Source organism: Oncorhynchus kisutch, linkage group LG2, assembly GCF_002021735.2.
Source record: "Oncorhynchus kisutch isolate 150728-3 linkage group LG2, Okis_V2, whole genome shotgun sequence".
NCBI classification, from domain to species: domain Eukaryota; kingdom Metazoa; phylum Chordata; class Actinopteri; order Salmoniformes; family Salmonidae; genus Oncorhynchus; species Oncorhynchus kisutch.
The window spans coordinates 68,276,686-68,301,882 of record NC_034175.2 but is presented as its reverse complement, the minus strand read 5'-3'; the positions used below and the strand labels follow the sequence as shown (position 1 = coordinate 68,301,882).

Below are 25,197 nucleotides of genomic sequence, written 5' to 3'. Positions count from 1 at the left end.
CTTAAAGATTAGCTGGCTAATCACTAGCACGAGGGCTTGAGAGATTGTTGAAGAGACCGGTGTTAATTTTCTATAGCCTAATACCTGCTACAAGAAGTTAGTTATTATAAGTGAATGTGTATTATGCATGGTTCTAGATAAATTTGTCACAAAAAAGTGCATTATCATAGACTTGAGAGCCAGATCAGTGATTATTGCACCCCCAAAAATATTATTGCACCATCTTCACTAGGTCCTTTGCTGCTGTTCTGGGATTGATTTGCACTTTTCGCACCAAAATATGTTCATCTCTAAGAGACATAGCGCGTCTCCTTCCTGAGCGATATGACGGCTGCGTGGTCTCATGGTGTTTGTACAGATGAACGTGGTACCTTCAGGCATTTGGAAATTGTTCCCAAGGATGAACCAGACTTGTGGAGGTCTACAATTTTTTGTTAAGCAAAGAGGCACTGAGTTTGAAGGTAGGCCTTGAAATTCATCCACAGGTACACCTCCAATTGACTCAAATGATGTCAATTAGCCTATCAGAAGCTTCTAAAGCCATGACACCAGTTTCTAGAATTTTCCAAGCTGTTTAGAGGCACAGTCAACTTAATGTAAATTTCTGACCCACTGGAATTATGATACAGTGAATTATAAGTGAAATAATCTGTCTGTAAACAATTGTTGGAAAAATTACTTGTGTCATGTCCTAACCGACTTGCCAATGTTTGTTAACAAGAAATTTGTTGTGGTTGAAAAACGAGTTAACGATTCCAACCTAAGTGTATGTAAACTTCCGACTTCAACTGTAAATCGTGAATCGCCCAAATCGAGATATCAAATGTTATGTCATATCGCCCAGCTCTAATTAAACCACTACAAACAATCTCCCTCTGTGCAGAAATTGACATTTTCAAATCAATTATCCTGAGTTTCGCTAACAATAAGGATTAGTCCATGCTGCACCTATACCTGATCTCAAGTCAGTTTCACATAATCCCCTCTAATGGTTAAGATTATGACTATAATTGATTTCAGATATTTTCCTAAGGCGCGGTTTGTGTGTTACCTATGTGGGCACCCCTGGCAGATCTTCTGGTCGGCGAAGGATCCCCCCAGCACCTTGCTAAGCATGGCCGGGTGACCCAGGGCCTTCAGAGCCTCATCCAGACTGTCCACTAGGGAGTTGAAGAACTCCAGGGCATCGTGCTGCTCTCGCAGGTTCACCGGCTCACCCCATAACCTATAAGAGGGGAGGGGGTGAAGTTAAGTGGGTGAGGTTAGAAGAGATGGTGGGAGAGAGGGACGGGAGATGAGAGAAAGGTGGAGAGTAGCACTTTTGGGACTAAACCATTGGTTCCATTGTACAGGGCAAACTAAATCCAGCGTAGGTCATGTATTTGATCGTATTTAACATAGTGGTACATATTTGACCCATCTTTTTCCTCCCAAACCAGGTAAATCAATTGCTCCCCTCCAGTCTCCACTGACCTGAACTGTTTCCAGAAGCCCCGGGGTACGTAGTACTGCAGTCTGGAGGAGGCCAGGTGACCAAAGATGACCTGTAGGTGGCGCAGCACCCCAATGTTGTACTCCTTCCTGTCCTCCGACTTACTGAGCGACGGCTTGTCGTCAAACTGGTGGTTATAGCTAAACACCTCATCCCGCGGGTCTGCGTTACTCTGTAGGGGGCCGAGGGACACAGAGTTAAGCTGGGTCCTGTTCATTAGGACACAATGGGGGAAAACATTTCAAACCACACATAGTGTGTAAATGAAAACACCCCACATATCCAGTGCCATGAAAGTGTTTCAGCTAAGGAGTTGATTTCAGATTATGATTAACCTATGAATGTCTGACAGTATCAACTGCAGTTTTTTAAATGAAGCAGACGAAACACGGATCAACCAACCAACAATTAAAACATCAATCCTATGACCAAACCAGTTCCTTGTTACCTCGCTCTCCTGCTTCTCGTCGCCGGACATGTCATCGTCCACGTCGGTGCCGGTGCCCTCGATGGCCAGGATTCCGTCGCGGATGGGAGGGATCATGTAAAGCTGCTGGATGACTGAGTTCATGTAGCAGGTGGCCCCAGCGTTCTTCAGCCCCACAAAGCCTTTAGTGGGCCGCGGCCCCACCGGAGGGAGATACTCCCACTCTGTCAGAGCTTCACAACCTGTTGATCAAACAGCGACAATAATATTTATATGTGGGCTTCACACCTGACAGGGGAGGGGAGGCAACGACCTGGGTCAAATGTCTCAAATATTTAGAGGTAGGCATCACTTGGAGCTTCCATTGGTTCCACTGTACAGAGCAAACAAATCATTAAAATCAATGAATCTATGAATACCTAGGTAGTACATGTCAGTGAGCATGTTGACGATCTGCTTGAGGTTCCGGACACAGCTCACTGACAGAGCCACCAGCAGCTCGAAGCCTGCGTTGATGGAGGCGGGGCTGCTACAGACAGGGATGGCCTGCTCCGTAGGGAACTCCCCGCTCTTCATGTACTGCAGGTACACGTTAGATGCTGGGAAGATGAAGTCGTCCATCAACTCCTGGAGAGAAGGGAGAGAGAGAGAGAGATAGGGACAGAGTTAAAACAGGGTAAGAAAGTAACATCTACAGCTTGCAACATTTATTATAGCCACATTCAGATGTGAAGATCAATATTTTTTGTTGTTTTAGCGTTGTTTATCACCACATAAGATCATGCTGGAAGCCTCTGGCAGGCCAAATCAAATATTGGTTGTCAAGGGCCAAGTTCAGCCTCCAGGCTCCACTAATGTCATTGAATAAGTAGAAAGATTCAATTCAATACAAAATGGATGTGCCAGCCTACCTTGATGAGGTTGGCCCCTCCATTCTCACAGCCGATGTAGTACTTCTTCTCTGGTGTCTGGAAGGCCAGCAACTCCTTGGTAACTCCGATGTGTCCCTCCAGGATGGTCTCCTCAACGCCCGTCTCCCCTGTCCTCTTCACCTCATCCTGGGACACACGCACGCAGAGACACATGCACGCAGAGACGTCACAACCAGGGTCCTATTCATTAAGCACCAATCAAAATCTCGGACATTAACCTCTACACAAAGCTCAGGGCGGTTATTCACTATTACACAACGTCAGGTTTGAACAACGTAGTCGTACCCTGATCTTCTTCAGCCAGTCGATCTCGTTGTTGAGCAACACCTCTGCGTTGGGCAGGTTGATGTTGCTGTTGTAGGCGTAGTTCAGGAGGTGCCTGAGCAGGGTGAAGTAGTCCCCAGCATGCTTGGCCCGCTCTTTAGCTGTGCTCTGGAAGACAAGTCAATTAACATTAGCGTCCGATCAAAAACACCATCTTTTATAAAAAAATATATATATTTTACCCCTTTTTCTCCCCAATTTCGTGGAATCCAATTGTTTTAGGTAGCTACTATTCTTGTCTCATCGCTACAACTCCCGTACGGGCTCAGGAGAGACGAAGGTTGAAAGTCATGCGTCCTCCGATACACAACCCAACCCGCACTGCTTCTTAACACAGTGCGCATCCAACCCGGAAGCCAGCCGCACCAATGTGTCGGAGGAAACACTGTGCACCTGGCAACCTTGGTTAACGTGCACTGCGCCCGGCCCGCCACAGGAGTCACTGGTGCGCGATACCGGCCAAGCCTTCCCTAACCCGGACGACGCTAGGCCAATTGTGCGTCGCCCCACGGACCTCCCGGTCGCAACAGAGCATGGGCGCGAACCCAGGGTCTCTGGTGGCACAGCTGGCACTGCAGTACAGCGCCCTTAACCACTGCGCCACCCGGGAGGCCAAAAACACCATATTTTAACCAATAGGTAAAATAATGTTAATTGTGTAGATAGTCCTTTTAGGAAAACCAAATGGTCCAAACCTCATGTCACTATCACAATCCGTTGAAAAGTTATTGGAGTTTTTACCCTTGTAGAAAGGACTAAAATCAATGGAGGCCAGAGAAAAAAGGTGGTTAAAAACCTGGAAAATATCATGGCGTCAGCGATGCTGGATGCTGTGAAAGACTTAAGGCTACCTGACAGGCTTACTATTGAACTCGTCATCTTTCTTAAATCCGGAGGACATAAAAACAACATGTAGAGAGAGATAAGATCGATATCATTGAGACATTTTATATTTTCATATTTTAGTACACACTGTTCATATTAAAGCGAAGTTTGAAAAAAATAACAGAGGACTTTTTACAAAAACAAGCTTATCATCTCGGTGAAATTTCAACGGAACACTGAAAGCTTTTTTACATTTAATTCAGCGTGTGTCTTGCTAATTTTACTATTTGCAAACCATGGGGAAAGAAATTGGAATACGACAACTATAAAATGCTAAATCCTCCAAAGTTTAAACAAGAAAGCGGCACCTCCGTCAACAGAACTCAGTGCTTAACGGATGTATTAGGTTAGGTTAATGACTTGTCAAGAGAATGATCCCACTGAACGATTCAGAACACGAAGAATCACGTGTGTCTTGATAAATTGTATTTTATAACATGAGGAAGTGAAAATGTCATCTCCAAAGCCCATTTTCATCCACTCTGGGCAGAGTGGGCGGACACCTAATTAGTGCTGTGCTTTACACGTTTTAACTTGCAGGTTGTTGACTGGATCAAAATGAGGCGTGGTGGGGGCGTAGCTATAGAGCTGTGGTGGTCCTGAAATTTTGTCCGAAAGTGATCGTCAAGCAAATAACATCCAGTCTCACGCTAATTTAAGGTTAATTAAAAAACACATTTAGCATCTCTTGGCACTGATGCAGACCTTAGGAACATCTACATTTTAAAAAGTCTAATAAATCCATGTAATATAGCCTACACCTTCACAATGAATCCATTATTTGTATTGGACAGGTCTAAAAAAACAACATGATATTAAGAAAATGTAGTCTCATTAACAAATTGACACTTGATAATGCCTCAAATTTCCCTTCGGCATCCCCTTTTTAGGTCATCTGGTCTTTCTCAGAAGCTACAAGTGAAGACCGACATGTCCTTATCCAATTCCGAGGTGCATATTGAAAACATTGGAAGAACTGTCCACCTTTACTTTTCGTCAGCCAACAAGATGAGTAGGCCTAACGAACAGAAAAAGCACTCTACTATCCCCCAAAGTACAAAATATTCCAAACATCCCAAATGAATACAACCATTCACATCAGAAAAAACTTTAAGCAATGTGGCTGATGCAACAGATCAGAACATTTAGCTTAAAATGTTGATAGCCTAATAGTTTATTTCTTCACATTATAAACCGAGCAATGCACACACGGCAGTAGGCTATAAGCACAAATGTTCCATTAGCGGGAAAACACCATTCTCAAAAATGAATGCAAATGCAATTATCCATGAAAAGCTTTTATTATTATTATTATTATTGTGCATTTTTATGGTGAAAATTATCTTCCCCCAAACTTGAAACTCACGTGCTGCGCATTGTATGCCAGTTAGGTTTTACACTTGTTGTAATGCGGATTAATGTGCCTCAATTTAATAAATGATTTATTTGGCCACTTTAGTTGTGATACAAACGGTATCAAAACACACAGGGCTATGGGCTATGCTACCTGAGATGTGCGACTATTATTTGAAAAAGTAAAAAATCAAAAAGTATGCATTTGCTCTTTCTTGCCTTACTGCAACACAAGCTGGGCATCATTCACAAGTTATATATCATTTATAAGTGATAGGCTAATATTGTCACCCGTCAGACTATTCTTGATGTAATCTTGTCTGTACATATACTAAATAATATGTGTGACATTTGTTTCGATTTAGAATGGACCATTATCATGCACCTGTCTCGAAACGGGCAGGGGGAAAAAAATACACGTAATCTATGCACTCAAATACCTTATGGAGGATGCTTTCCCGTGGTTAAATGCCAGCCAGGTGGGCTACTGTTGTAAAGAGAAGCAATGTACTTAATATTAGGAAAGTTGAGAAATAAATAGTAGGCCTAGCCTGCAGAAAGCTGATAGAATTCTCCTATTTTTAATAGAGGCCATCACTGTTTTCTCATGCAATTGCATAGCCTATAGAAATGTTGAGCAACATGAGCTCTCATGAAGTGTTTGATTAGACGTTTAATTACATTTGCATTGACGTCAAAGTGATTTGAGGGACAATAGAGTTCTGAGTACCAGGCAGTTAGCAAGTTTGGTAGGCTACTAATGACCATCAGCAGCATCAGAGCTTGGAGAAAACCAATTACCGTGACTAAACGATCATGTGGAATTTGACTGAAGTCATGATTCGTGACCGTCAGTGTGGCGGTAATACGATCCCCGTAAAAGCTCTAGGCGTGGCCAAGGGTGTGGTCACCGACCTAGAATTTGAGGCCCACTTGGCCGCAGACAAAATGCTGCTGTTTTAAAGCTAGTTTCCTGCAATTATACACATTTTGCCATGGGGCTGAGAGAACATTTGCAGATTTAAAGTGAATTTCCTGCAATTCAACACATTTTGTGTTCTTATGCTATCTGAGTGACTCACACATCATTACAAAAACAATGGGGACTCCATGTTATGACAAAAAATATCTCAATGCATAATCTTTTGGATTTTAGAATTGTCTAGTTATGATTCTTCACTCTCAAAGATGACCTTATAAAAAAAGATAAGACCTATCTTTTCTGCATACTTTATATTTTTGGTAATTTAAGTCTACACTGTACATAGTCCATCGGTAAATAGCCCACCCAATTTACCTACCTCATCCCCATACTGTTTTTATTTATTTACTTCTCTGCTCTTTTGCACACCAGTATCTCTACCTGCACATGACCATCTGATAATTTATCACTCCAGTGTTAATCTGCTAAATTGTAATTATTCGCCTACCTCCTCATGCCTTTTGCACACAATGTATATAGACTCTCTTTTTCTCTTTTCTTTTTTCCCCTCTTTTCTACTGTGTTATTGACTTGTGAGTAAACTCTGTGTTGCTGTCTGTTCACACTGCTATGCTTTATCTTGGCCAGGTCGCAGCTGTAAATGAGAACTTGTTCTCAACTAGCCTACCTGGTTAAATAAAGGTGTTCTCAACTAGCCTACCTGGTTAAATAAAGGTGTTCTCAACTAGCCTACCTGGTTAAATAAAGGTGTTCTCAACTAGCCTACCTGGTTAAATAAAGGTGTTCTCAACTGGCCTACCTGGTTAAATAAAGGTGTTCTCAACTAGCCTACCTGGTTAAATAAAGGTGTTCTCAACTAGCCTACCTGGTTAAATAAAGGTGTTCTCAACTAGCCTACCTGGTTAAATAAAGGTGTTCTCAACTAGCCTACCTGGTTAAATAAAGGTGTTCTCAACTAGCCTACCTGGTTAAATAAAGGTGTTCTCAACTAGCCTACCTGGTTAAATAAAGGTGTTCTCAACTAGCCTACCTGGTTAAATAAAGGTGCTCTCAACTAGCCTACCTGGTTAAATAAAGGTGTTCTCAACTAGCCTACCTGGTTAAATAAAGGTGTTCTCAACTAGCCTACCTGGTTAAATAAAGGTGTTCTCAACTAGCCTACCTGGTTAAATAAAGGTGAAATAAAAATAAATAAAATACACTGAAAACATGACCATATTAAAATTGGAATAAAGCTGGTATTACTCCCTCAAAAATGAATCTAAGATAACTCAAGAAATCTAATTAAATATTGATGTTTTTGCCAAGGAGGTTTTAGTTACACAATATTACATCTAGCTAAGGTGTTTGGTGCAGTATTTTTCAAGTAAAAAAATGTGAACCGTCTTACGTAAACAAAGTCAGATCTGCTGGGCAGGTCTGTCTCACTGTCTGTGTGTCGTGTTAGCGGGCAAGTGAACATTGACGAAATCAAAACCCAACCCTCAAGCAAGTCATGACGAACTCACTTACAAAATTCAGTTTTGGACGAGAATGACTTTACTACACCTTGTAGTAAATTTACACTAGAATAAATGTTTGACTAATATCGATGCCACATAGGCCGTTTTCTATCAGAGAAGTTAATTGCCTTCCTTTGCGCTTCAAAAAGCTGTTGAAAGGCCAGGCAAACCAAGGAACAGCTTTCTAAACACCTCCTTTATACTTCCATCCTCCCCTTCATTTGAAGTGATCACTGATAGGTGAAAGCTATGATAGAAGCTTTTCTTCTTCTTCTTCTTATTATTATTTGGGAGTTACTTCAACGAATTAAGGCAGTAAGGCTACGTACCCCCAGCACAGTGAAGAGAGAGGTGCGGCTACGTACCCCCAGCACAGTGAAGAGAGGGGTGCGGCTACGTACCCCCAGCACAGTGAAGAGAGGGGTGCGGCTACGTACCCCCAGCACAGTGAAGAGAGAGGTGCGGCTACGTACCCCCAGCACAGTGAAGAGAGAGGTGCGGCTACGTACCCCCAGCACAGTGAAGAGAGAGGTGCGGCTACGTACCCCCAGCACAGTGAAGAGAGAGGTGCGGCTACGTACCCCCAGCACAGTGAAGAGAGAGGTGCGGCTACGTACCCCCAGCACAGTGAAGAGAGAGGTGCGGCTACGTACCCCCAGCACAGTGAAGAGAGAGGTGCGGCTACGTACCCCCAGCACAGTGAAGAGAGAGGTGCGGCTACGTACCCCCAGCACAGTGAAGAGAGAGGTGCGGCTACGTACCCCCAGCACAGTGAAGAGAGAGGTGCGGCTACGTACCCCCAGCACAGTGAAGAGAGAGGTGCGGCTACGTACCCCCAGCACAGTGAAGAGGAGGGTGATGAAGAAGAGGAGGGGTCGGTGGCCCATGCAGCACCTGGTGGCCATAAGGAAGAACTGCTCCTGGGCCATCTGACGAACTGACCTGGAAATAGATCAGAGAACACAATTAAACCACAGACAAACTAATCCATCCATCTACAAACTGACCTGAGGACAGATCAGAGAGGACCATTATTACCATAGACACAGATAGCCCCACATGCTCATCCACTACACAAAGCAGTTAGACAAAAACCTCTGTAGTAAACCAGCGGCAAACATCCTTGAGGATTGGCAGGCTTTTGTTCCAGCTCAACGCTAAAACATCTGCTCGACAGAAAGTCAAGACAGACAGACAGCAGGCGGGGGAACATACTTGCTGTGGCAGTGCAGTAGCAGGTCTATGATGAAGGTCTGCCAGGCCTTCTCCTTACTGAGTGTGTCCAGAGCGGTGGGCAGCAGGGCGAAACACAGGGTCATGACCTCCAGGGCCTCACAGCACACCTGCTCATCCTCCCCGTCCGGCTCTTTAACCACGTTTGTCTGTAGAGGGGGAGAATACACACACACACACACACACACACACACCGCTGTGAGTTTACAAAACACAAACCACTTATCTGTATTTCAGGAGATAGGCAGCAGGTGCACAGTGCACATAATCAACCTATTAGTCAGTTCAGTAAGCACCAAACGAGCACACACACAATCATCCCACTAGTACGACAGACAAACACTCAACTGTGACTGTTCAGGCCAAACAAAAAGATCTGTGACTGTAAAACCTTCCCCAACCAGAAACCGTGGATTGATGGCAGCATTCGTGCAAAACTGAAAGTGCAAACCCCTGCTTTTAAATCAGGGCAAGGCGACCGGAAACATGACCGAACACAAACAAACAGTGTAGCTAGTACCTCCCGCAAGGCAATCAAACGAGCTAAGCGTCAGTATAGAGACAGAAGTAGAGTCGCAATTCAACGGCTCAGACACGAGAGGTATGTGGCAGGGTCTACAGTCAATCACGGACTACAAAAGAAAAACCAGCCCCGTCGCGGACCACGATGTCATGATCCCAGACAAACTAAACAACTTCTTTGCTCGCTTTGAGGTCAATACAGTGCCAACGACACAGCCCACTACCAAAACCTGCGGGCTCTCCTTCACCGCAGCCAACGTGACTAAAGCATTTAAACGTGGTAACCCTCACAAGGCTGCCGGCCCAGACGGCATCCTCTGCCGCGTCCTCAGAGCATGCGCGGACCAGCTGGCTTGTGTGTTTACGGACATATTCAATCAATCCTTATCCCAGTCTGCTGTTCCCACATGCTTCAAGAGGGCCACCATTGTTCCAGTTACCAAGAAAGCTAAGGTAACTGAGCTAAATGACTATCGCCCCGTAGCATTCACCTCCGTCATCATGAAGTGCTTTGAGAGACTAGTCAAGGATCATATCACCGACACCCTACCCGACACCCTAGACCCACTCCAATATGCTTACCGACCCAATAGGTCCACAGACGCCGCAATCGCAACCACACTGCACTCTGCCCTAACACACCTGGACAAGAGAAATACATATGTAGGAATGCTGGTCATCGACTACAGCTCAGCATTTAACACCATAGTACCCTCCAAGCACATCATTAAGCTCGAGACCCTGGGTCTCGACTCTGCCCTGTGCAACTGGGTCCTGGACTTCCTGACGGGCCACCCCCAGGTGGTGAGGGTAGGTAACAACATCTCCACCCTGCTGATCCTCAACACTAGGGCCCCACAAGGTTGCGTTCTCAGCCCTCTCCTGTACTCTCTGTTCACCCATGACTGTGTGGCCATGCACACCTCCAACTCAATCATCAAATTTGCAGACGACACTACAGTGGTAGGCTTGATTACCAACAACGACGAGACGGCCTACAGGGAGGAGGTGAGGGCCCTCAGTAGAGGTCGACCGATTATGATTTTTCAACGCCGATACCGATTATTGGAGGACCAAAAAAAGCCGATAGATTAAAATCTGCCGATTTTTATTTATAATAATGACAATTACAACAATACTGAATGATACTTATTTTAACTTCATATAATATCAATACAAGTCCATTTAGCCTCAAATAAATAATGAAACATGTTCAATTTGGTTTAAATAATGCAAAAACAAAAGTGTTGGAGAAGAAAGTAAAAGTGCATAATGTGCCATATAAAAAAGCTAATGTTTACGTTCCTTGCTCAGAACATGAGAACATATGACATTTGGTGGTTCCTTTTAAAATGAGACTTCAATATTCCAAGGTAAGAGGTTTTAGGTTGTAGTTAATATAGTCCTATAAATACTATTTCTCTCGATACCATTTGTATTTCACTATTGGATGTTCTTATAGGCACTTTAGTATTGCCAGTGTAACAGTATAGCTTCCGTCCCTCTCCTTGCACCTACCTGGGCTCGAACCAGAAACACATCGACAACAGCCACCCTTGAAGCATCATTACCCATGCAGAGCAAGGGGAACAACTACTCCAAGTCTCAGAGCGAGTGACGTTTGAAACGCTACTAGCGCGCACCCAGCTAACTAGCTAGCAATTTCACATCGGTTACACCAGCTTAATCTCGGGAGTTGATAGGCTTGAAGTCATAAACAGCGCAATACTTGAAGCACAGCGAAGAGCTGCTGGCAAAATGCACGAAAGTGCTGTTTGAATGAATGCTTACGAGCCTGCTGCTGCCTACCATCGCTCAGTCAGACTGCTCTATCAAATCATAGACTTAATTATAACATAATAACACACAGAAATACGAGCCTTTGGTCATTAATATGGTAGAATCCAGAAACTATCATTTCGAAAACAAAACTTTTATTATTTCAGTGAAATACAGAACCGTTCGGTATTTTATCTAACGGGTGGCATCCCTAAGTCTAAATATTCCTGTTACATTGTACAACCTTCAATGTTGTCATAATTATGTAAAATTCTGGCAAATTAGTTCACAACGAGCCAGGCGGCCAAAACTGTTGCATATACCCTGACTCTGTGTGCAATGAACGCAAGAGAAGTGACACAATTTCACCTGGTTAATACTGCCTGCTAACCTGGCAGTATAATATATGCTAAATATGCAAGTATGCAAATATGCAAGAAAGGCATTGGTGTTTATGGTTAGGTACAGTCGTGCAAAGATTGTTCTTTTTTCACAAATGAGCTTTTGTTAAATAATCCCCCTGCGTTGCATCGATTATATGAAACGTAGGACACGCTAGATAAACTAGTAATATCATCAACCATATGCAGTTAACTAGTGATTATGATTGATTGATTGATTGATTGTTTTTTATAAGATAAGTTTAATGCTAGCTAACAACTTACCTTAACTTACCACGAGGAGCCTGCGTAACAGGCAGGCTCCTCGTGGAGTGCAATGTAAGGCAGGTGGTTAGAGCGTTGGACTAGATAACTAAGATTGCAAGATTCAATCCCCCAAGCTGACAAGGTACAAATCTGTCGTTCTGACCCTGAACAAGGCAGTTAACCCACCATTGCTAGGCCGTCATTGAAAATAAGAATGTGGTCTTCACTGACTTTCCTAGTGAAATAAAGTTGTCCAAAAATACCGATTTCTGATTGTTATGAAAACTTGAAAATCGGCCCTAATGAATCGTCCATTCCGATTAAATCGGTCGACCTCTAGCCCTCAGAGTGTGGTGTCAGGAAAATAACCTCACACTCAACAAAACAAAGGAGACAATCGTGGACTTCAGGAAACAGCAGAAGGAGCATCCCCCTATCCACATCGACGGGACAGTAGTGGAGAAGGTGGAAAGAGAAGTACACATCACGGACAAACTGAAATGGTCCACCCACACAGACAACATGGTGAAGAAGGCGCAACAGCGCCTCTTCAACCTCAGGAGGCTGAAGAAATTCACCAAAAACACTCAAACTTTTACAGATACATAATCGAGAGCATCCTGTCGGGCTGTATGACCGCCTGGTACGGCAACTGCTCCGCCCACAACCGTAAGGCTCTCGCCAGAGGGTAGTGAGGTCTGCACAACGCACATCATTGTGAGCAAACTACCTGCCCTCGAGGACACCTACAGCACCCGATGTCACAGGAAAACAAAAAGATCATCAAGGACAACAACCACCTGAACCACTGCCTGTTCACCCCGCTATCATCCAGAAGGCGAGGTCAGTACAGGTGCATCATAGCTGGGGCCGAGAAACTGAAAAACAGCTTCTAACAGCCACCACTAACATTGAGTGGCTGCTGCCAACATACTGACTCAATCTCTAGCCACTTTAATAATTAACAATTGCATGTAATAAATTCATCACTAGTCACTTTAAACTATGCCACTTTATATAAATGTTTACATACCCTACATTACTCATCTCATATGTATATACACTGTCCTCTATACCATCTACTGCATCTTGCCTATGCCGTTCGGGCCTTCGCTCATCCATATATATTTTTATGTACATATTCTTATTTATTCCTTTACACTTGTGTGTGTATAAGGTAGTTGTTGTGAAATTGTTAGATTACTTGTTAGATATTACTGCATGGTTGGAACTAGAAGCAAAAGCATTTCGCTACACTCACATTAACATCTGCTAACCGTGTGTATGTGACAAATAAAATTTGATTTGACAGGCCAAACACAACAAACAGATCTGTGACTGTACAGACCAAACATAAAACACCAACCTTGTATCAAGGAAGAAGATACACTGACAACAAACACTTGTGTCAATACAAATAAACACGCACCACCCCACAACAATGTATCTGCACACTCCAATCTCCTCAGGTTGAGACCAAAATAAAAGCAGACATCAATCAATGGACTGACGGTGGAGCGATAAGCAGCCGCACAAGTAGGTGTACCTTCTCATAGATTTTGCTGAGCTCTTCATTGGAGCTGAAGACCAACTGTATGGTGCCACAGCCTGAAGCCCATGCTATCTTCTGCACCGCCCGGATCACACAGATCTCAGGGATGTACTTCGACGCCTGGAAGAAGTTCTGGGAGGGATGGGAAAGACTTCAATTAGAGGAGATATTACCGTAAATAACATAGCAACATGTCTCTCTATTCCTTATATCGCTTTCTCTTCAGTCCCTCCCTCCCTCCCTTCCCCTCTAACCTCGTCAGAGATCTGTTGGGCCAGGCGTATAGCTACATTGCGGAGCATGCACTCAGAGGCAGGGTTGGGGAGGTTCTGCAGGGCACTCTGGAGGACCAAAGCCTGGTCGTGAGTGGCCTGGTTAATCTGAAGGGAGAGAGGATGTTTAACATCAACATGGCTGTCACAATCCTAGTTCACACGCATGTGTTTGTATGTGTGTGTGCATATAACTGAGTAACTAACTAACCGGTGAGACGGGTGTGGTCCCCTCAGCGTTGGGCTGACAAGCCTCGGCCACAGCTTTGACGTGTCCGAACCCAACAGCGGTGAGCAGCAGTTTGCCGATCTTAAGAGCGTTGAGGTACGCCCCTCGCCGCGTCTCCATGTCGGCCGACGGCAGGAAGTTGTTACGCGTGAGCATGCTCAGTACCAGCGGTAGCCCGCCACTCTTCAGGAAGTTGTACTGGAAGTCGCTGGCGTCCTCACCCAATGTGGAGCTGGCTGGCATGAGCAGGGCATACACCACCTGAGGAGGGGAAGAGAGATATACATGCACAGTGGAACTGGTCAATAGAGAGCAAAGTGTAGACCACCTGCTATGGTAATGATATGACAGTCAAATCGGCAACGACTACACACAGAATGAAACCCACCTCTATGAGGTAGAGGACTTGTGATGGCGAGGGGCCAAAGAAGCGTGAGTCCAGTGTTGGGCTGAGGCCGTTCTCTCCCAGCTTGGCATGGTCCAGACATACACCACGCAGGTTCTCCACGGTACTGTTATCTACATAAAACATCAACAGGTTCTATACTGTACGGTCATCTGCACAATCAACAGGTTCTATACTGTACGGTCATCTACACAATCAACAGGTTCTATACCGTACACTCACTGACCAGTTTATTAGGTACATCACCCCGTTTAGGAAAATGGATCGCTCCTACAGACAGTGAGAACCGTAGCCATGGCTAGCTATATAAAGCAGGCAGACCGGCTTCGAGGCATTCAGTTACATTTCGATTGAACGTTAGAATGGGCAAAACGAGTGACCTAAGCAACTTTGAGCGCGGTATGATTGTCGGTGCCAGACGCGCAGGATCCAGTATCTCCGAAACGGCTGCCCACCTGGGCATTTCACCCACAACAGTGTCTAGGGTTTACAGAGAATGGTAAAGGGGGGGGGGGGGGGGGGTTCGAAGGAGAATGGCAAGTATCTTGCAAGCTAACAGGCGGACAACGAACAGACAAATAACGGCTCAGTACAACAGCGTTGTGAAAAACGGCATCTCAGAACACACAACTCGACGGTCTGTGTCACGGATGGGCAACTGCAGCAGACGACCACACCGGGTTCCACTCCTATCAGCTAAAAACAAGAAACGGCTCCCGTGGGCACGCGATCACCAACACTGGACAAATGAGGACTTGAAAAACATTGCCTGGAACATGACAGTGAGATCAGTTTACTTGAGTGGCCTGGTCAGTCCCTAGACCTCAACCCAATACAGCATCTATGGGATGACATGGAACGGGCTCGTCACAGAATGTACCACCGTCCAATCTGCAGCAATTGGACCAACATGCCTGTGGAACCTTTCTGAAGAATTCAGGCTGCTCCGAACCGGTCCGAACCGCTGCTCCGAACCGGTACTAGATGTGTGTACCTAATAAACTTTCCGGTGAGTGAGACATTTTGTCGACCAAGACTAGAAGAGATCACAGTGACTTTGAAAGAGGAGTCTCAAAGGATCATAGGGGGTTTAAAGTGTGTGTGTGTCTCAGTCACTAGATCTCAACCCAATTGAACACTTATGGGAGATTCTGGAGCGGCGCCTGAGAGTGTTTCCCACAACCATCAACAAAACAACAAATTATGGTATTTCTTGTGCAAGAATGGTGTTCCAGGCACATTGAAGCTGTTCTGTTGGCTTATGGTGACCCCTATTAAGACACTCAATTGATGTTTCCTTTATTTTTTATTAGTTACCTGTATATCGGTCATATACACATCTCACATCTATCCACCCGTGCTGGCTTGGTAAAAATCTTTGAGAAAAATATAGCATTGTCATGAGAGAAACCTATCTACGGCTACATCCCAATTCGCCAACCTTCTCCTGAAATGTGCACTTGCACGCTTCCCATTGTAGATTTAACAATGTTGGAAAACTCTCTATAAAGCACAATTTTTTTTATTTTATTAATGACGGGGAGTTTGCAAGTGCACATTTGGGGAGAAGGGTGGAGAATAAAGGCACGGCCCACATGTACCACAGAGAGTACTGTACCTGGAGGCATCAGCTTCATCAGTACTCTGGCTCCGTCTCGTAGCAGAGGCATGTTGGGGCTACAGCCCAGGTCTGCTACCTGCCACAGGAAGGAGACGTAGCGCAGGTGGAGAGACATGATCTGAAGACAGAGCGAGACCAGGGAGACGAGACAAGGGGTTACTCATCTGCGATCATGCATCGCTAGGCCAGACATCCATCTTTTTGTTTTGATGACAGCAGTTCCAAGTGTGGACTGTGGACTAGAAGACAGTGGGAGATAAACTGCAGAGTCGCTGTAGTTGAATATGGCATTTTGACAATATAGTCTTTCTACTATCTGGATGCTTTCCTATCAAATTATCTTCTAGGCAGGGACCAGGAGAGCTGGGCACCCTTCCCAAGTAATGGTGACTGACGAGAAAACGACACGCCACTCCGGTGGAAGCAGCTGTGAGTATGTTTAACATTCACTCACCACTCCAGGGAGACAGCTGTGTGTGTGTGTTTGTGTGTCTGTGTTTAACATTCACTCACCACTCCAGGGAGACAGCTGTGTGTTTGTGTGTCTGTGTTTAACATTCACTCACCACTCCAGGGAGACAGCTGTGTGTTTGTGTGTCTGTGTTTAACATTCACTCACCACTCCAGGGAGACAGCTGTGTTTGTGTGTCTGTGTTTAAAAGTCACTCACCACTCCAGGGAGGCAGCTCTCCACCTCGGGGTTGGGCCCTTCGCTGAAGTGGTTGCCATGGTTACCCGGTGAGCCAGTGGAAGAGTCCGAGGAGCTGTCTGGGCTGGAGGGCATGTTGGCACTCACCTGGGTCAGCTTGGCTGTGATCAACTACACACACACACACGGAGAATATAAAGACAGACAAACCATTCCGTATAAATAGTCAAAGAAAAAATGCACTTGTGACTCATCAAAACATGGCTCATTGCACTCACCGTTTTGTCTTTCAGGTTGAGCTGGCCAATCAGCTTCCTGTCGTCGGCTGGGTCAACAACCTCCCCGCCAATGAAGAGCTCTATCTTGGTGTGCGTGGCGTTGGCCTTGATGCGTGTGAGGATACCGCGGCGCACTGAGCCAATGGTGTCGTTGGTGTGAGACCAGATGTCCAGGTCATCCACCTGACGGCCCTGGTTAGGGAAACGCACGATCAACGTGATGTGCTTCCCCCGAAACGCCCTGAGAGAAGAGAGAGAGAGAGGAGATTTTTGTTGAACTTTTATTTATTCAGGGGAACCCATTGAGACCAGGGTCTCATTTATAAAAAGGTGCCCGAAGGACAACACAACAAACTCAAAATAATCAGTATAAATGAAATACAAATGACAAAATCAACATGACAGCTTCAAATACCACAAACACAATTATTTAATCCAAACAGTGACAATTCTCATTCAATATTAAAGTTCTAAACTTCCCTAGAGGAACCAGGGTGTCAAGATGTAGGAAGTTTGTAAGCTAGTCCAAAAGTGGGGACAGCACTAAAACTGAAAGCGGATTTACCTAGAATGGTACGCACTAGTGGAAATTGGAGAGTTAACCATCCCTGTGAACGGGTTTGGGGTCAATTTTTTTTATTTATTTTAACAGTGAAGTGAGGTAGGTAGGAAGCTTGTGTAGTAGCGCTTTATAAACAAAAAGAGAGTAATGAAGACATCTATGGGATTTTAATGAGGACCAGTCATCCTTTTGATACAGGATGCAGTGATGCGTTCTAAAACTGTAAACTGTGATAAAGCGAAGTGCACTGTGATAAAAGATGTCACCATAGTCATGAACTGGCAGGAAAGTTGACTGTACAATCTGCTTCCTGCTGTTTAGGGAGAGGCATGATCTATTTTAAAAAAGCCTACTTTAAAATGTCAGCTTCTTCACTTGCCCATCGGTATGTTTTTTAAACGGCAAATTGTCAATTCAAAAGCAAATATATACAGTGCCTTGCAAAAGTATTCGGCCCCTTTGAACTTTGCGACCCTTTGGCACATTTCAGGCTTCAAACATAAAGATATAAAACTATTTTTTTGTGAAGAATCAACAACAAGTGGGACACAATCATGAAGTGGAACGACATTTATTGAATATTTCAAACTTTTAAAAAAAATCAAAAACTGAAAAATTGGGCGTGCAAAATTATTCAGCCCCTTTACTTTCAGTGCAGCAAACTCTCCAGAAGTTCAGTGAGGATCTCTGAATGATCCAATGTTGACCTAAATGACTAATGATGATAAATACAATCCACCTGTGTGTAATCAAGTCTCCGTATAAATGCACCTGCACTGTGATAGTCTCAGAGGTCCGTTAAAAGCGCAGAGAGCATCATGAAGAACAAGGAACACACCAGGCAGGTCCGAGATACTGTTGTGAAGAAGTTTAAAGCCGGATTTGGATACAAAAATATTTCCCAAGCTTTAAACATCCCAAGGAGCACTGTGCAAGCGATAATATTGAAATGGAAGGAGTATCAGACCACTGCAAATCTACCAAGACCTGGCCGTCCCTCTAAACTTTCAGCTCATACAGGGAGAAGACTGATCAGAGATGCAGCCAAGAGGCCCATGATCACTCTGGATGAACTGCAGAGATCTACAGCTGAGGTGGAAGACTCTGTCCATAGGACAACAATCAGTCGTATATTGCACAAATCTGGCCTTTATGGAAGAGTGGCAAGAAGAAAGCCATTTCTTAAAGATATCCATAAAAAGTGTCGTTTAAAGTTTGCCACAAGCCACCTGGGAGACACACCAAACATGTGGAAGAAGGTGCTCTGGTCAGATGAAACCAAAATTGAACTTTTTGGCAACAATGCAAAACGTTATGTTTGGCGTAAAAGCAACACAGCTCATCACCCTGAACACACCATCCCCACTGTCAAACATGGTGGTGGCAGCATCATCATGGTTTGGGCCTGCTTTTCTTCAGCAGGGACAGGGAAGATGGTTCAAATTGATAGGAAGATGGATGGAGCCAAATACAGGACCATTCTGGAAGAAAACCCGATGGAGTCTGCAAAAGACCTGAGACTGGGACGGAGATTTGTCTTCCAACAAGACAATGATCCAAAACATAAAGCAAAATCTACAATGGAATGGCTCAAAAATAAACATATCCAGGTGTTAGAATGGCCAAGTCAAAGTCCAGACCTGAATCCAATCGAGAATCTGTGGAAAGAACTGAAAACTGCTGTTCACAAATGCTCTCCATCCAACCTCACTGAGCTCGAGCTGTTTTGCAAGGAGGAATGGGAAAAAATGTCAGTCTCTCGATGTGCAAAACTGATAGAGACATACCCCAAGCGACTTACAGCTGTAATCGCAGCAAAAGGTGGCGCTACATAGTATTAACTTAAGGGGGCTGAATAATTTTGCACGCCCAATTTTTCAGTTTTTGATTTGTTAAAAGAGTTTGAAATATCCAATAAATGTCGTTCCACTTCATGATTGTGTCCCACTTGTTGTTGATTCTTCACAAAAAAATACAGTTTTATATCTTTATGTTTGAAGCCTGAAATGTGGCAAAAGGTCGCAAAGTTCATTGGGGCCGAATACTTTCGCAAGGCACTGTATTTATAGGCGGGAACTTGCTTGCTGAAACACCCATCCAATGCATAAATGTGTAACCCATCTGAAATATATTTCTATGAGAGTTAGAAAACAGCATACATTTAGTTGTTTTTCCCCACATGAAGTACTCATTTTAAAAATCGACAACGACTTTTTGTAAGGCAACAGAATCACATTGCAGCTACAACATAGGGGACAAAAGCGTAAATAACAGGGTCATCAGCATACATACAGATGAATGTTACAGGTTTTTGCAGATAGACCAATATTATTTATATAAATAGTCAAAAGGACAGGTCCCAAAATTGACACCTGCGGGACACCTTTAGTAATATTGAGGTAACTTGACACCATCAGAAATCAGTTTCCTGTCTGACATGTAGTTCCAAAACTACCTGCAAGACACCTGGTCGTGGCCAATTTCAGACAATCTTTGAATGAGTAGGGGATGGTCGACAGTGTCAAAGGCCTTAGAATAGGTCTACAAATATGGCAGCACAGTGATTCCTATGATCTAAGCAATTTATTATATAATTTAAGACAAGCAGAGCTGCTGAAACAGTGCTATGTCCAGATCTAAAACCAGACTGGTGCACATTAACAAAACAATTTGAAGTGAAAAAAGGTCTTAGCTGAGAGTTTGCCAGTGGTTGTAATATTAGATTGTTTAGAAATTGGGCAGTAGTTATCTAGGTCAGAAGGTTCTCCACTTTTGTAAAGGGGGAGGACATGCACCGCCTTCCAGGTCTTAGGGATAGCACCAGAAGCAATTGATAAATAAAAAATGTGGGTCAAAGATTCTACAATGAGGCGGGCAGAAAGCTGCAGTAGAAAGGGATCAAGCGAATCAGCTCCTGCGGATTATTATTTATTCTGCAAGGCACTACATTCATTGACATAAATGGTTCAAATGAGGAAGAAGAAAAGAGTATGCCTGGAATAGCATGATTATCTGGTATCTGTTTATAGGTGATTAAAGGACAAAAAGAGGGCAATGTTTCTGAAGGTATTTTCAGAAACCGTTCTTTCAAATAGATGGCCAGCTGAGGCAAAATGGTTATTAAAAGCACAACCAATGTCATTTTTATCTGTTATGATACCAAATCAAAAGATTTGACCACTTTCCAAAATTTAGCCGGATTTCCACCACTAAGATACACAATTCATGAATTATGTTGACTGATTTTCTAACCTAAGACAGACATCTGATTGGCAGTCCTTCAGACATTTGAGAAGTAGAGGCAGAATCAGTCAATCTAACCTTAGCCGAAGCTAAGTTTCTTTCATGAAATCTTTCAGACAATTAATGCGTGAACCATGGGTTAGATCTGTCCTTTACTCTTAATCTTTTATATGGGGCATTCTTATGTGCAACAGAGAGGTAAAACATTTAAGGGCCTCATTTGAATCAGAGATAGAGGACATAACTCCAAGTCATACAGGAAATGTTACTAATTGAAAATTCTAAAATGTATCTTTGTAATAATGCGTAGACACGATTTAAGTAGATTAGTATCTCTAATACATGCAATGGGACAACAGTCACTGAGCTTGTTAGCAAAGATTCCATTGGCTGTATACTTATGAGGGGCGTTTGTCAGAATGATATCCAAGAGAGTCAATTTTTCAGGGTGTTTTAAATTGGGGTTGTATGGTGGAGTTAAATTTAGCTCAGTATAAATATCCTCCAGTCTATCTGATACTGGAATCAACCAATCCAGGTTAAATTCACACAATATTAAAACAGATTTAGCAGGAAACTGTGATATCTGATGGTGTCAAGTTAACTCAATATGACTAAAGGTGTCCCAGCAGGTGTCAGCACAGCAAGTCAGACAATTTGCTAAGGGCAGTTGGGGAGGGCAATAAACTCCCACTAATGTTAGTTTGGCATTATTACCAAAGTCCATATCTAGGAAAAGACACTCAAATGTATTGGGCATAGAGCTGGTAATACAGACAGCAACATTCAAGTTCTTTATGAATATGGCGACACCACCTCTGTCAGATCAATAAACATCATATCCATTCAGAGACACATACGAGCCTGGCACAGACTTTTTTGAACCAAGTCTCAGTAATTATCTTAAATGTATGAAAATGAGAGAGAGCATAAAGGACAGACATATGGAAAGAGAGGGGTCAAGACAAAACGGGAAAACATTTATCAGGACAAAAGGTCCGTCCCCTCCCCTACCTGGACATGGGCAGTATGGTCCTCTCCTCATGGTAGTCACTGTCACACTCGTTGATGTACTCCTTGAGCACAGTGAGCACACGGACCATGCGGATGGCCTCCTGCCGGGCACAGTTGATGCTGTCCTTGTCCCCTTCCAGAACACAGAGAGTATCGTACGACGCCTTCAGACGGTCAAAACATGACTGGATGAAATCCTCGTGGATCTCTACCTGCATTGGGGGAGATGAGGGGGAGGACGGCAGGGGGTAAGGACAGTCAGAGTAGTGAGTTCAGGAGAGGGAGAGTCATGTTTAATGGTTGACAGTGTTTGTATGGAACTAAGTGCAGTGTGTTCCAATCCATCCGTCAGGAATCACGTGCTTGTACTGGAAATAGTACCAATTAGGGATGCACATTTTGGTCAATTCTGCTTCCGACTAACTAACCAACCCTCCTTAACCGGACAACAAACAGTTATATATTTTTCCTAACAGTAAAATGACGTGACCAACAGAAAATACTATGCATGCATTCAAGAAAGCCATTTTTCTTTGAGCTTAATGAAAACATGCAACAATAGTAAGCCTATGGTCTTCCAGTCAAAAGGCTATATATAGACTGTTATTGTACATTCAACTGCTTTAATGAAGCAGCCAATAAAACCTACATTTGCCAAAATACAATTTGTGGGAAAACACTGTTCTAAACAGCACACCTAATGCAAACGGTTCCAAACATAGAAAGAGGGGGGATCTAATAGCAACAACTAGGATGGGTTACTAATATGACTAGGATTGTGCCTTTGGCTTCTGGACAACGAAAGGAAGTTTATATGAAAACCAATAAAACAGGAGAGAAATGCTGGTTAATGGCACAAGGAAGTATTTTCTAAAAGAATGCCTCAACAATTCTAGGGCAGAATTTTGGCTAGGCTACTTTGAAGCAAGGTAAGACATGACTCATTCTTTGAAGTGAAGTAAATTATTCAGGTTTCAAACAGTTATATTGCCTCAAGCTCACATTGTAAAAGTGGTGGATGACGTCCTGATAGCCTGCCTACCCGTTGACTAGAGCCTGCCTACCCGTTGACTAGAGCCTGCCTACCCGTTGACTAGAGCCTGCCTACTCGTTGACTAGAGCCTGCCTACCCGTTGACTAGAGCCTGCCTACCCGTTGACTAGAGCCTGCCTACCCGTTGACTAGAGCCTGCCTACCCGTTGACTAGAGCCTGCCTACCCGTTGACTAGAGCCTGCCTACCCGTTGACTAGAGCCTGCCTACCCGTTGACTAGAGCCTGCCTACCCGTTGACTAGAGCCTGCCTACCCGTTGACTAGAGCCTGCCTACCCATTGACTAGAGCCTGCCTACCCGTTGACTAGAGCCTGCCTACCCGTTGATTAGAGCCTGCCTAGCCGTTGACTATAGAGTTGAGTTGAGAAATAAAAATAGCTCATTTTAATTGTGGCCATTAATTGTGGCCGTTAAAACACGCAAATTGTTATTTGTTGTGCAACAACTGGGCTGTAAAAAAAAAAGTACCAGCATTTTGAGGAGATGCTCTCGTGCTGTCTGACAGGTGATAGGCCAGTACGCTTATCAAATTAGGCTCTGTATGCCTCGCGCCTGTGATAAACAAGATACATGACGACTAAAAGAAAATACATAATCCATACATTTAATTCCACTAAATTATGCAAATTAACCGATAGACCGATAAGCATGACTGGTGAAATATATTTTTCGTCAGTTAACCCGGTTAACATCCATAAAACCAATATGTGCAATAGGGATCTCAGAGGTAGGGAATGGAAAACAGTTGCTGTAGCGCTGTATCACACTGACTGTCCCAGTCTAAATTATCATCAACTATCATTGATCACCAATACAATCACTATTCATGACTGTGTTTATATGTAAGTGGTTGTCTCAAAACGGCTAGATGATTTAGGATGACCTAACAGCAGATTGAGCTGTTATTGTTACCGGGACAGCGGACACCCAGGGTACCTGATTGACTTGTAGTTTTGGTCCAAGGTTGGTGTAGATCTCTTTCAGAAGGTCTATGGCTCGACTGGCGATGTCATCACTCCCTTGAATTACGACCTGGCAAGAGGAAATTTCAGATGGAATCAATGGACGCCTCCGGCTTTCTCTCTCTCTCTATCACACAGCCCTGGAGACAACACTGAAAAGTGTGTGTTATGACTCATCCAGACTAGAGGAGGGGGCCATTAATAGGCACTCAGCAGCAGCCCACAGAATCATCCCCAGTCACTACCGCTGACCCTGAGCTGATTTCACACACTAACAGCAGTACATTAACCCAGCCTCAAATACTGTGTGTGTGTGTGTGTTTGTGTGTACGGGCTAAATGTGTACCACGCAAGGCTTAACAGCCAAATCAATAACATCAGCGCTGTAAAATGAGCTTTGCTTAGGATGCAATAAAATAAATTATTCACAACCAAACATTGCATATGAGAAAATCCTATGAGCTCAAATGCAGCCTAGTCCCTACTGTGCAAAAAGGCTGAATACCCAAATATACAAAAACACAACTCCTGAATCAGCTATGCATAGCACGTGAGAACAAGGTTTAGAAATCCCACATCTAAAACAAATGAACCTGTGAATCATCTAATATGCCCAGAGCATGAATTAGAAGAACACTTTGAACCAACACATGTTTCATCATCAGAAGCCATTGGACTGACTGACAGCCAATACAACATCATCATCAGAAGCCATTGGACTGACTGACAGCCAATACAACATCATCATCAGAAGCCATTGGACTGACTGACAGCCAATACAACATCATCATCAGAAGCCATTGGACTGACTGACAGCCAATACAACATCATCATCAGAAGTCATTGGACTGACTGACAGCCTATACAACATCATCATCAGAAGCCATTGGACTGACTGACAGCCTATACAACATCATCATCAGCCATTGGACAGACTAATGGTGTAACAGTTCGACCAAACCCATGGTTTGGTACGTATTGTGTTTTTTTGGGTCACAGTACAGCGGAAAAATGAAATTCCAACAGTTACTGTTGTTAATGTTTGTTTATTGGCCAACTACGCTAAATTAAGAAGCACCCTAATTCACAATGTTCCTGGCATTATTGTCTGTTGTGACAGGGATTGTTATGTTGGGCCTCAAGGACCCATTCTGAAATGGACCTGGGGCTTTTCCAACCCAACATATATGCACCATACATTTTTCAATATAGAGACCAGTTCCGTATAGACGTGGTCGGATCCGAGTGAGGGAAGCAGCCGAAAAGTCAACTTGTAAACTACTTTTTTAACTAGAGCGGATGCAGCTTGAGGGAGAG

At 43.8% G+C, this 25,197-nt stretch overlaps 1 protein-coding gene across 4 annotated transcripts in view; it reads right to left on the bottom strand.

Annotated features, from left to right (window-relative positions):
- The window catches only part of LOC109870617 (probable ubiquitin carboxyl-terminal hydrolase FAF-X), a 77,480-nt gene that overhangs the window by 21,451 nt on the left and 30,832 nt on the right, over positions 1 to 25,197 (bottom strand). For all 4 annotated transcript variants that reach the window (XM_020461183.2, XM_031800641.1, XM_031800636.1 and 1 more), the window contains 17 exons: positions 23,855 to 23,950; positions 21,866 to 22,077; positions 17,047 to 17,287; positions 16,790 to 16,939; positions 16,117 to 16,237; positions 14,481 to 14,611; positions 14,075 to 14,353; positions 13,846 to 13,971; positions 13,586 to 13,723; positions 9,074 to 9,240; positions 8,692 to 8,800; positions 3,137 to 3,283; positions 2,831 to 2,977; positions 2,339 to 2,546; positions 1,941 to 2,161; positions 1,474 to 1,664; positions 1,052 to 1,225 (listed from right to left, as the gene is read on the bottom strand). In XM_020461183.2, coding sequence (XP_020316772.2) covers positions 1,052 to 1,225; positions 1,474 to 1,664; positions 1,941 to 2,161; positions 2,339 to 2,546; positions 2,831 to 2,977; positions 3,137 to 3,283; positions 8,692 to 8,800; positions 9,074 to 9,240; positions 13,586 to 13,723; positions 13,846 to 13,971; positions 14,075 to 14,353; positions 14,481 to 14,611; positions 16,117 to 16,237; positions 16,790 to 16,939; positions 17,047 to 17,287; positions 21,866 to 22,077; positions 23,855 to 23,950 — 2,858 coding nt within the window. The remainder of the gene's footprint in view (positions 1 to 1,051; positions 1,226 to 1,473; positions 1,665 to 1,940; positions 2,162 to 2,338; positions 2,547 to 2,830; positions 2,978 to 3,136; positions 3,284 to 8,691; positions 8,801 to 9,073; positions 9,241 to 13,585; positions 13,724 to 13,845; positions 13,972 to 14,074; positions 14,354 to 14,480; positions 14,612 to 16,116; positions 16,238 to 16,789; positions 16,940 to 17,046; positions 17,288 to 21,865; positions 22,078 to 23,854; positions 23,951 to 25,197) is intronic.